Source organism: Coloeus monedula (assembly GCF_965178545.1).
Source record: "Coloeus monedula genome assembly, chromosome: 16".
Taxonomy (NCBI): Eukaryota; Metazoa; Chordata; class Aves; order Passeriformes; family Corvidae; genus Coloeus; species Coloeus monedula.
This window is the reverse complement of record NC_138796.1, coordinates 14744087-14756587: the sequence shown is the minus strand read 5'-3', so window position 1 is coordinate 14756587 and position 12501 is coordinate 14744087. Positions and strand designations below refer to the sequence as shown.

Sequence of the window (12501 nt, the reverse complement as noted above, 5' to 3'; positions counted from 1 at the left end):
CCTAGCCTCCAGCACAGCCAGCAGGGATTTGGGGAAGCCACTGTTGGTGTTGCAGCTGCTTGTGCCAGGCAGGAACAGCAGCAGCATCAGCAGCCCCCCTGTGCCAGTGAGCTGAGCTTTCAGCCCAGGGCAGTGGAGCACAGCCCATCCCAAATGTCCTGCAGTGCAAGAGCAAGGCTGCATGAGGCATCTTCTCATCCAGGAACTAATTTATTCCAAAGTATTTACATCTCCAGAGCTCAGCCCGGTGTTCCTGGGATCAGCTCCCAGGTCCCTGCAGCAGCCACTGGCTGCCCGGAGTGTGGCAGCGTGTCCTGGCTGGGCTGGGGAGGGGACAGGGGACAGTGGCTTCAGGGGGGCCCTGGGGGTTCCCAGTTTGGCTGCTGGGTCACCTGCAAACCTGGTGTCTCTGGAGAGTCACTGGGTCTCTGCCACACACACGAAGGCACCACCTTTGCTCTCAGCAGCCAAAAAGGTGACCTGCTAGGGACAGACCCTGCAGCTGGGACATTGGGAGGATGTATCCCAAGGTCACAGAACACCGGTGACAACAGCAGGAGATCCAAGAGCTCCAGCCTTGAAGCTGAGAGGCAGAAGTTTGAGCAAAGGCAGTCCTGGTGTAGCACCAAGATGTGCTGGAGACAGCCCACCCTCATGCAGTGCAGTTCCTCTTACATTCACCCTCATACTCCTCCATTTTCCTGAGGACTCTTTATTTTCCAAGCTCTTTCTAGATGGTTCCACTCCTACACCTTGGGTTACCTCTCTCTTCGATAGAGAACAGCTCTACCAAACACTTCAGCTGTGTCTGGCCAGCACCAACCCGTTACTGAGGGCACAGCAACAGCCAGGACCTGCTGGAAGTGCCCAGGTCCACAGCACTGCTCCCATCTGAGCAAGGCAGCAGCAAATCTCTCGTGTCCGTCTGGCATTTCAAGGGGATCCTGCAGGACTGGGCTGGTTTTAGCCAGGGGTGAAAAGCACCAGGGAGATCATAGGAGGAGTTGCTGCCACCAGCAGGTAAATCACCCACAAGAACAAGGTCTGGCATGTGGGATCTGCCCCTTCTCCCTCCTTTTTGTGTTTCCCCCATTCCTTGAAGCTCCTGCCTGGATGAGCAGGGACATGGGCATACACATCCCTCAGCTTTCAACACGAGTCTTGACCCTCCTGCACTCTTGATCCAACACCCTCGGTCCTCCTGGGCCATGCCAGGAGCTCAGGAGCATTCCTTGCCCCTGAGATGGGCACCAAGGAGCTCCCTGCAGGCACCCTGGCCAGAGGGACCCCCGGGCCCCTCCTCGCTGCAGTCAGGGCCCCTCACACGTCCACGACGCAGTCGGGCGAGTTTGTCCGGATGGCGTCCGAGATCATCTTGGCTCCTGACTGCCCAATGCGATTCCCCTGCAGGCTGGGAGCAAAGAGAGGAGCTCAGGCTGGGACACGAGGTAGAGCAGAATCCTTGGTGAGGACAGGAGATGCTGCCCAGCTTTGCAGCAGCATCAACTGTGCCCACCCCACTCCATGCTCAAGGGCACTCTGGGTTTGAGAGCCCTGAGGCAGCCAAGTGAGGAGCTGGACAAAGCCCTGGAGAGCTGGAGGGGCTGAGCCACTTCTCCCCTGGAATGTTTTGGACAGTATTTGTCTTTTGAGGTGGTTCTTTAGCCCAGAGGCATCCCTGGAGAGGAGCTGAGGGGTCTGGAGCTGTGTGGGTGTGGGGCTGTCACACCCAGAGGAGCACAGGATGCCCCTGCCCTGTGGGGCAGCCAGGAATGGGCAGTGCTGGTGGTGGGGAAGGTCCCTGGATGGTTCCCATGGTCTCCCCCATCCCTGCCTTTCCCACCCCCTGCAGCAGCCACTTACTTGACATAGGTGAGGCCGTGGTTGCCCTTCAGGGCCGTGGCGATGCAGATGGCTCCGTCCATGCCCAGGGAGTTTTCCTGCAGGCTGCAGGAGGCAGGAGGGTCAGACAGCACCAGCCAGGGAGATGTGGCCACCAGCAGGGAGTGCATGGACTGGGCATTGGGAAGAGCCACCTGCTCAGGGTTTGCCCTACTGAGAACCACTGGCTTGGCCATCCCATTGCTCTTCCCTAAGGGAATGTCTGGAAAGGCTGCTCCTGGCTCACCCTGGGAGTGGGATACTCACTTGAGCCGGCGCAGGCTGCGGTTCACCTTCAGCGCGTTGGCCATGGCCTGGGCCCCAGCCACACCGATGGAGTTTCCCCGCAGGCTGCAAATGAAGGCAGGAGTGAGGAGGGACAGCCTGGGATGGCCCCAAACGGGAGGAGGAGGAGAAGTGACCGCACACAGCGAGTCAAGGGCCAGGCAAGCCAGGTTGGGAGATCACCATGCCAGGGTAGGAGCAGTGCTGAGCCAAGGGCCAGGCTCTCAGACACCCCAGGGATCAGTGGCACAGCCGTGGGCACTTGGTGGCCACACAGAGCACTTACTCCAGGATCTGCAGGCTCTTGTTGACCATCAAGGCTTCTGCCAGGGCTTGGGCACCGGCCGCGCCAACTGAAGCCACTTGCAGGCTGCAAGGGAACAGGGACCCTTCAGCACTTGTCCTAAGGTGGTCATGGCTTTCTAATTAGGGTAATTAGGCTGTGACACCAGGGCCCTGCTGCAGCCTGGATACTCACTGGAGGTCTGCCAGGGTGGTGTTGACCTTCAGCGCGGCAGAGAGGGCGGCCATTCCCTCGTCTCCGATGGCGTTCTCCTGCAGGCTGGGACAAAAGCGCTGTGTGTGCCCGTGCCTGGGAACCAGGAGCAGGGACAGGGCAGCAGCACAGGGCCCAGCATTCCCAAATGGCTTGGGGGAGCTCCTGGGCCACAAGACATTTAGAGCATCCCCAGCCAGGGACACACAATGGGGACACAGCAGATTTCCAGTGCCTAACGGGATTCCAGAAGGGCTGGAGAGGGACTTGGGACAAGGGTCTGCAGGGACAGGACACAGGGAATGGCTTCCCAGTGCCAGAGGGCAGGGATGGATGGGATATTGGGAAGAAATTGTTCCCTGGGAGGGTGGGCAGGCCCTGGCACAGGGTGCCCAGAGAAGCTGTGGCTGCCCCTGGATCCCTGGCAGTGTCCAAGGCCAGGTTGGATGGGGCTTGGAGCACCCTGGGCTAGTGGGAGGTGTCCCTGCCCATGGCAGGGGTGGAACTGGATGAGGTTTAAGGGCCCTTCCAGTAGGGCCCAGGACCCATCCACCTGTGTCCCCACTTACTCAAGGCTGGCCAGACTGCTGTTGGACTGTAGTGCTTGTGCCAGGGCCATGGCTGCTTTGGCCTGGATGAAGTTCCACTGTAAGCTGCAAACAGGAGAAAATGGCAGGTGAACCCTCAGGCTGTGAGCCTGCCCTGATCCATCCAGGCTCCACACCCATCTGCACCATCCAGGGATGCACAAGACCCTGTGGGTCCATCCAGGATGTCACAGCACACCTCCACGGAGGGTGAGCCAGGAGTGCCACTGTCACAGCCTGGAGGGTCTGAGGGCCAGGAGCAGTGTCCCTGCCCGTGTCCATGCAAGGGGTTCCAAACCCAGCCAGGCCCAGGGGGAATCTCACTGGAGGGACGTGAGTGCCCGGTTCTCTTTGATGGCCGCAGCGATGGCCTTGCCCCCGTCATCGTACAGCAGGTTGGCCGCCAGGCTGCAGGGACAGAGGACTCGAGTCACACATGAAAAGTTGAGGACAATGCCAGGGACACCACAGGGTGGTCTGGGTGCCCTCCTGGAGCCCATGGGACTTACTCCAGCTTCCTGAGGGTGCTGTTGCTCCGCAGGGCACGGGCGATGGCAGGGCCCCCCTCCTTGCTGATGGAGTTCTCTCGGAGGCTGGGAAAGACACGGGGCTGGGGAGGAGCAGCCAAGGCAGCGCTGGATCAGCTGCTCCCCCAGTGCCCCCTTTGCCCCCTGCCCTGGGGCTGAGGCCATCCATTGAGGAGAGCAGTTTTTCTGAGACCACCCCCACCAGCTTCTGCTGCTCCGTTCCCTGCAGCTCCACTCCCTGTGTTTCCTGTGGGCACTGGTGGCCCATCAGGGCTTTTTGCCAGCCTGCCATCCCTGCTGCCATCCTTTCATTCCAAGACATGGCTGAATAAATATTGTCCCAAAGGGAAAAAGCTAAAGATGGAGAGAAGATCCTCACAGCTGGAGGAGGGACCAAAGCTCCTTTCAGCATCTCAGAGCACTTGTGGAAACAACCAGGCACAAGCCCAGGCTGCTGAAAGGCTCCCAGGTGCCAGCAGCAGCTTTTGGCCAGGGTGGCTGGAGGGACTGTCACTTACTTGAGGCTGAGGAGTCCCTTGTTGGAGCAGAGAGCCACTGTCAGCGCTGTGACCCCTGCACTGCTGATGGAGTTGCTCTGGAGACTGAGACAAACAGAGAAGGTGTGCGGATTAGCCACTCTTGGCATCACAGGTGGGCTGCAGGGTCGTGTTTGGGGTGGAAAGTGCCCATTTCACTGAGAAAAGGGCATCTCCCAACCACAGGAAATAGGGGGAGCCACGGCAGAAGGACCAACACTGGGAGCAGCCAGGGCAGGATCAGCAATTCCTGCTGACCATGGCAGCACCAGCCCCAGCAAGCAGAGGGGACAGGGTTTGCCAGCACTTTGGGGCAGCCTTGTCCCCACCTGGCCATCACTGTGGCTGCTGGCTCAGCTGGGCATGGGGATCCTGTGGGTTTGGGATCCTTGTCACAGGGACAGAACCAGGGCACAGCCACTCATCACCAGGAGCCATCAGCCCTCCTCTCCAGGTGCTGTTCCCATGGGGAATGAAGGTTGCACCATTCCACCCTGACTCTGCCCAGCCCGTTACCTCCCTGCTTAGCCAATTCCCATCACTTTTGAGAGCGAGAAGACCCAAAGCTACTGATTTCCTCCAAGCCAGAATAAAAAGCCATTGCTGGGTTTTAGGGTTAATTCTGTCAGTGCCCCTTGGTGAAGGCAGGGCCAGCCTGGCTGCTGCTGGAGCTGCCACATGGTGTTCCAGCCTGCACATCCAGGGAATGTGGAGTGGGAGAGACATGGCGAGGGGCTGAGGGCTTGAGGAGTGGCAGATTTTGCTGCAGGGAGGGGGCTGGGCTGTATTGTAAGGAGTCCAGGCACGGAGGGAGAACTTACTCAAGGCTTTGCAGGCTGTGGTTCACCCTCAGAGCTTCGGCCAAGGCAATTGAGCCGTTGTCTCCCACCGAGTTGCTCGAGAGTCTAAGACAGAAGAGGAAACTTGGAACTGCCAGCAAGGGATTCACCTCCCCCAGGCCGTTCCTGCTGCAGCAACAAGCATGAACTCACTGCCACCTCATTTCCCACCTACATACACCTCTGTTCTCGTGGCTGGTTGGAGCTGGAATAGCTTTTAATGTTCCCTCAGGGCCTGGAGCCCTTCTGCTTCCCTCTGCCAGAGGGGAGACTTGGCTTCTCCTTTACGTGGCTCCCTGCATCCCTGGATGTACAGAGAGCACCTCCCTGGGGCTGCTCCGACGGCAGCGCTGCAGGCCCTGCTCCCCCTGTCCACACCAACCCCTTGGGCAGAGCCAGCAGTGTCCCTCCTGCCTGTCACACAGGCCTGCCCCTTTCCTGCCATTCCTGCCCACAGATCCCGGGAGATGTGGCGCTGGCACTGCCATCCCTCCGCCTCACACTCACATCAGCTCCCTCAGGCTGCGGTTCTGCTTCAGCGCCTCCGCGATTTTCCGGGCGCCCTGGGCTCCGATGGCGTTTTTCTGCAGGCTGCAAAGGTGAGGAAGGCACCTGTGAATGCCAGGTGCCACATCCCCATCGGTGCCACCACACTCTGCTGGGTGGCTGGAGGGGGGGACAGCAGGTCCCGGTCACTCACTTCAGGGTCACCAGCCTGTGGTTGGTCAGCAGGGCCTCGGCCAGGAAGGTGGCCCCGTCCTCCTTGATGGAGTTGTGCTGGAGGCTGGGGGAGACAGAGTGAAGCCAGGCATGGATGCTTCCACAGCAGGGCCAGGGGGACTGCAGGGCAGTGGCCACCTGCCCTGGGGTTTGCTTGCCCTCGTCCCCAGTTGAGGAAGGGGTCTGGTCCCCAAGCATCCCTGACCAGGAGTCTCCTTCCCTCCTCTCCCATGGGATATTCCTTCTTCCATGAAACAGCACCCTGTGAGCTCCCATGCAAGGAAAGGACCTTGATCTTCACCTCAACCCCAACCCAGACCCACTGAAGCCAAGAGGCAGGAGAATCCCAACTTTCTGGCCCAGGGCTGCCCCCATCCCTGGGTCTGTGCCAGCTGCCCTTGTGTTCACTGCCCAGCACAACTGGCCCAGGTTATGCCCAGGGTCTCCCCATGCACTAGCCCTTGGAGCTTGGGAAAACCTCAGTGGGACAGAAGAGGAAGGGGGCTTGCCCCGGGGATCTGCTCCAGGAGGTGCTCCAGAAGTTGAGACTTACTTCAGGGAGAGCAGGATTTGGTTTTTTTTCAGGGCATCAGCCAGGGCTTTGGCTCCGGTGGGGCCGATGGAGTTGCTCCGCAGGCTGGGGCGGGACAGGCAGAAAAGCCAAGGTTAGCAAAGCTGGAGTGGCACAGGCCCAGTTTAAGCCAGATGCCTCCACATGGCACTGCTGAGGTGGGACATCAGGCCAGCAGCTTGTGGTGGTGGCTGTAGGGGCTGGAGACCCTCCCCAGCTCAGTCAGGCCAGGTGGGATCCAGCCCCACCGTGGGCAGGGAATGGTTCCCAGTGGGAACATGTGCATGACAGGAGCTGGGGAAGGGGAGCACTTACTCCAGCACCATCAGGCTCCTGTTCACCAGCAGCGACCTGGCCAGAGCTTTGGCTCCCTTGTTGCTGATCTGATTTTCTGCCAAGCTGCCCAGAAAAAGGAAAATTGGGTGTTTTTCCAGAGGAGAAAGAGACTTTCACAGACCCTGGCATGTCCCAGGACACAGCTGGGATGGGTGAGCAGAGAGGAGCCATGGGGAGCATTTGGTTCATGGTACAACCAAAGTGATGGATGTTCTCCGGGGGTGGACACCAGGCAGGGACTGCCAGGACACCGTTTCTGGACATAAAATTCATTTGTGTCATAAAAAGGGAGCTCAGATGGCAGCGTGGAGAACTCTGGGCAGCCTTGAGGAAGAGCAGGAGGTGGGGAAAGTGGGAACCCATCTGTCTGGGATGACGCATCTCCCTGCATGGGGGTCAGGAGCCTGTGCCCCCCATGCAGCAGATGCTCCACGCAGAGCCTCGAGTGTCCAGCAACCTGCTGTGACCTTGGGAAGTGGCTTGTTGGGATAACCCATGGATTTATAGATATTTTTTTAGGAACAGTGAGGAGGCAGCAGTTCCAGGAAGACTGGGCAAGGCAACCTTGGGGTAAGGTCACCGTGCCTGGGTGCAGGGGACCATGTGGGGCTGTCCTTGTCATTAGGCACCCTGGGGAGCCAGTGGGAGAGACATTCCTGGGGGACCCCCACCCTGGTTTGGAGGTGCCCCAGCTCCATCTGCATCCCCAGGACATCCCGTCTGCCCTGGGCCAGGTCCTACCTGAGCCTCTGGATCTGGCAGTCCTTCACGCTCAGCATGCTGCCCAGCAGCTCCATCACGTCGTCCTTAAACTGGTTATTGTCCAGCCTGCAGAAGACATGAGGAAAGAGCAAGAGCAAGGGTTGGGAGATCAAAGTGGAGAAAGGATGATCCTCCCATGACATCTGCCTGTCCCAGGTGGAGAAGCTCAAGGACAGAAGCAGAGCTGACCCAGTGCCACCCCCAGGGCAGCTCTCTGCAGGTGGGCAACATTGGTGGGCCCATGTCTCCATTGACACCTGGAACTGTGAGTCACAGGGGAGAGAGAACTCATCACTGCCCTCCAAGACTTAGAGGGGACTTAAAACAGGGAACAGGTTTAAACTGGAAGAGGAGAGACTTAGATTAGAAGTTAGGACGGAGTTCTTTCCTGTGAGGGTGGGCAGGCCCTGGCACCTGGAAGCTGTGGCTGCCCCTGGATCCCTGGAAGTGTCCAAGGCCAGGTTGGATGGGGCTTGGAGCAGCCTGGGACAGTGGAAGGTGTCCCTGCCATGGCAGGGGGTTGGATGAGATGATCTTTAATGTCTCCTCAACCCAAACCAATCTGATTCCAGAAGTCACAGCCTGGCATCTCTGCTCACTTCTCCTGGTGCAATCCCACGAGGACTCACCTGAGGCTGTGGCAGAAGAGAAGTTGGGAGAGCAGGCTCTTACACACATTGTAGGTGAGGCAGTTGGACAGGTTTGTCTCCTCCAGGCACACATCCGAGACCTGCAGGAGATAAGCCAGGGCAGAGCAGTTCGTGGGGGTGAGCATCCCGGCCAAGCTCTCGCTCCTCATCGCCTCCTCCACGGCCTTGGCGATGTCTGTGTGCTGCATCTCCTGCAGGCAGTGCATGGCGTTGACGGCGCGCGAGGAGATGGCGTGGTCGGTGTTCAGGCAGCCCTGCAGGACGCTGATGGCCTGGCTCCTGAACCCGCTGTGCTCGTCCTTCGCCAGCAGCCACCCGGCCAGCAGCTTGTTCACCTGTGGGGACAGCAGCCCCGAGAGGAAGCGGACAAAGATGTCCAGCTGCCTGTCCTCGGCCTGCAGAGCCCTCTGAACGGCGCTCCTGAAGTGGTTGGGGAAGCCCAGCTTGAGCCAAGACATGCCGCTCTCCACAAAGAGGTCGAAGATGGTCCGCTTGGCCGCTGTGTAGTAATAAAGAGCTGCCAGGAACTCCTGCATGGTTAAGTGGGAGAAGTAGTAGGCTGTGGAGGTCTGCATGTCCTCCTTGAGCAGGAGGCGGGTGGAGAGGCTGCTGTGCAGCAGGGAGAGGTCGATGCCGTAGGCCTTCATGTCCTGCTCGTAGAACACGTGTTTCTTCCGCAGCAGCCCGTAGAAGGCCAGCCTGCCCAGGCTGCCCACCAGCTTCTTGCTGGTGTTCACAGCCTGCTCGATCCTGAAGGTTTCTCTCGGCTTTTCCAGCCAGTCGCCGCTCAGAGCCATTTTAAAATAATAGGAGTAAATTTCTGACAGGGTCCTGGGGACCACAGCTGCTTCTTGGGATTGATCGCTGCAATGTTTCAGGAAATAAGCGATTGAGGAGCCAGAAATCCAGCAAAAACCAGGAATGGTGCACAGGACGTGTAGCGACCTGTTAGCCCTGATGTGCTTCAGGACTTGGCTGGACAGGTCTCTGTTGTCAAGGAACATCTGGTCCAAGAAGTCCTTCATCTCTGCAGCCCCAAACCCTCGGATTTCCGTCATCCTATCAACCAGCCCACCGGGAATCTGCCTGGCCGCCGCCGGCCGCGACGTGACCCACACAGAGGCCTCCTGCAGCAGGTTTCCCCTTATAATGTTGGTGATCAGGTTGTCCACTTGGATCTCCTTTTTGGGATCGGTGCAAACCACTGTGTTGGAAAAATCCAAGGGGGTCTTGAATTCATCCAGGCCGTCGAGGATGAGCAGGGTCCGGGCAGCTCCGGCCGAGATGCAGCCGGGCTCGGTGATGTGAGGGAAGGCCAAGCAGAGGAGGCGCTCAGCAGAGAGCTTCTCGTAGGTGTTGAGCTCCCGGAAGGTGAGGGGCAGCACGAACATGATGTCCCTGTTGATGTCCCCCTTTGCCCAGGTGCAGACAAACAGCTTCACCAGAGTGCTCTTGCCAATCCCGGCCACGCCGATGGTGACAGAGATCCGAGGGGGGATGCTGACTTTGGAGAGAGGCAGGAAGAGCTTCTCCAGGGGGATGCTCTTGGATACGTTTGGCAGGCCTTTGGTGGTTTCAACCTGCAGGATGTCGTGCTCCTTCTGCTGGATGTCGGTCAGGCCTTCCACCAGCAGCAGGTTGGTGAGGCGCTGCAGGGCTCCTGGCTCCAGGCCGTTCCCATAGGAGCTCTGGAGGCTCTCCAGGTGTTTCTGCACCATGGGTTCTGCACAGAGAAATGGAACAGGGGTGAGGAGGAAGAGGAGGAACCACAAAGGCAAATGACAGAAGCTGCTTCACTTTTCTGCCATGCCCATGCAAAGGGAAACCTCATGGAGCCCTCACATCCTGGTGGGAAGGTACATGGCAGGGCTCAGAGGGCACCAGTAGACTTAAAGGGCTCTGACCAGCCTCACAGTCAGTCCAGGAGCCCATTTAAGCTCAGCCCTGGGCCTTCAGCCTCAGCTTAAGTATGTTGTAGGAGCTAGACCTTGGTCTTGGACCTCATCGCTCTGCCCTTGCCTGGTGGCCACTGCACTGTCTGAACCTCGTTGCCCTTGCTGGGCCTGATCCTGACCTCTCAATTGACTTACAACTTGACTTCATTCCTGCCTCGTTGCCATGGACTTGTCTGATGCACTGGACTCTCTGATGAACTGGACTCTTGGCTGAACCTGTCCTGCTCCCCTGGCTCAGGTATCACAGCGAAATTAAACCCTCCAGCAAAGGCTGGACAAGCAGGGATGGTGCTGCGAGAGATTCAGAGCAGACATCAGCTGAGGCTGGAGCCTTCCAACCAGGAGGGAAACCAGGGAAACCTCTGCTGGCAAGAGGGTTGCAAAGAGAGCCTGGAGCCAGCCAGGACATCCACCACAGCCCTCACCTGCTCGGGCAGGGGGCTCGCTGCTTGCACCTGGGCAGCCTCCTCGGCCGTCAGGAGCTCCAGCCTGTGCAGGTGGGAGATGATCTCCTCCAGGAACTGCAGAAAGATGGACCTCGCCAGCTGCTCGCGGTACCGGTTGATCCAGGCCCCTGCAGGACAGGACAGTGGGACAGGTGGGTCCTGGGCCAGCCCTGGGAATGTGGGTGAGGGGTGACAGGGAAAGGCAGCAGTGGAGAATTCCTTCTGACTCTGAAGGTAGCAGTGGGGGAGCTAGAGCCCTCCTGAGTGCCCTCCTTGCGATGATGCCATCCCAAAGCCCTGGCAGGAGGCTTTGCTAGGAGCTGCTAGGTCAGGGCAGCAGCCACTGAAATTGGAGTCAAAGAGGCTGAAGAACACAATCATGAAATGGTGTTTTCTCCTAGAATCCAAGCCCTTGCAGAGAAAAAAGTCTGAGCAAGATCATTTCTCTCCAGAGATAGCCATTCCCCCTGCGCCAGCACAGCGCTCGCTTGGACTGGGAGCTGCTCACAACTTGGTGCCCCACCTCATCCCATTTCTGCATCCAGAACTCTCCCGAGGTGATGGATCTGCCCAGCCACCACTCACCTTCCATCAGAGGCCTCCCGTGGCATGGGTGGTCCCTGGGTGAGGAGCTCTGTGGTGGCAGCAGCGTCCCATGGACCACCCCGTGTCCCCCCAGCCAGCTCACAGCACTAACCGGGGCTCCTCAGCCCCTGCCCATGGCCCTGGTGGAAGAAGAGGAGAAGCATCAGGAGCAGTGTGGGAGGGAGCCCACTCTGAGCTATGGTGGTGCTGGGTGGGGTTCAGCCAAGGGTCCTTCAGCAGCTTTTGGCTACAACAGAGTCCCCTTCACTGCAGGCCTGGCAGGGGGACAGCTGGGACCAGCTTTGCCCAGACCTCAAGTGCCACACACTGGGTGCCTTCACCACCACCACTTATGCCACAACCTTTGTCAAGCATGGTGGTGCATTAATTGCCCTGACAATGCCCCTGTGCCACCTGGGGAGCACCCAAAGTGCCACCACTGTCACAGGGCTGGGAACTGCTTGTATGCTCTTCTTCCCTGGGTTGTGAAGGAAGCTGTGGGGCAGCAGGCAGAGGGATGTAAGGCCTATTTTGGTTTCAAACCCACCTTGCCCCCATCCAGAGCCTCTGTTGGGGCTTGCTGAGTGTGGCCAGCACCACATCCTGTTGTAGAGCTCTGAAGATGCTCTGAATCATCAGCCAGAAAAGGAGCATCTACCTGCTCCCTCCCCCTCAGCTGCTGCCTAACCACGCTGAGGGTTTGGTGTTTGTTTTTAAGAAGTGCATCTGCTCAGAGTCCTGTTGTTCTTTGAGCAGAGGTGGAGAGGGAAATGTTTCCATGCCTGAGAATGTTCCCAGTTCAGGTGGCACTGTGCTGTAGCCTCTCCACCAGCCCCAAAGTCTTCTCCAGGCGGGAACTTCTGAGTGCCAGGGGATGTGTGATCACAGCAGCAATGCACAGTGTCCTGGGGCCTGTGTCCTGGCACCTTTCCTCCTCTCCACCTGGCCTACAGGATGCTCTGGATCCATGTGAATACCTTCATGCTGGTCAGAGGCTCTGCACGAGGGTCCCTGCCCACAGACAGCCTTGCCTTTGTCAAACCCACCCCTGAGGGGAACATGGGCACTGTGGGGGCTTTGATGCAGCCTCGCCAACAAGTACAGGTAATTCTCCTTCCTTAGGTCAAACCTCGTCTAGGCAAAGAGCACAGATGTAGCTGGACCAGGAAAACCTGGTAGAGTTTCTGGTCCATGGTGTGAGGTCAAGGTGCTTGGAACTTCTCCTTCTGTTCATCCTCTCTCCCAGGGATCCATGCTGGAGTTTATTTCTCCCACCAGAAGCACAAGACTGCAAGAGGGACCTGACAGCATCCCCAGGGCTGAGT

At 58.6% G+C, this 12501-nt stretch overlaps 1 protein-coding gene across 1 annotated transcript; it reads right to left on the bottom strand.

Annotated features, from left to right (window-relative positions):
• Positions 1-1320: 1320 nt before the first annotated feature.
• Positions 1321-11262, bottom strand: NLRC3 (NLR family CARD domain containing 3; the record flags this gene model as incomplete). Its single annotated transcript, XM_082292114.1, has 18 exons — positions 11177-11262; positions 10543-10719; positions 8170-9913; positions 7520-7606; positions 6758-6841; positions 6425-6508; positions 5852-5935; positions 5659-5742; positions 5134-5217; positions 4295-4378; positions 3759-3842; positions 3574-3657; positions 3232-3315; positions 2645-2728; positions 2453-2536; positions 2149-2232; positions 1864-1947; positions 1321-1411 (listed from the first exon to the last, which is right to left on the bottom strand). The coding sequence occupies exons 1-18, from the start codon at positions 11181-11183 to the stop codon at positions 1321-1323; spliced, it is 3198 nt and encodes a 1065-aa protein (XP_082148240.1). The 5' UTR covers positions 11184-11262.
• Positions 11263-12501: the final 1239 nt, after the last annotated feature.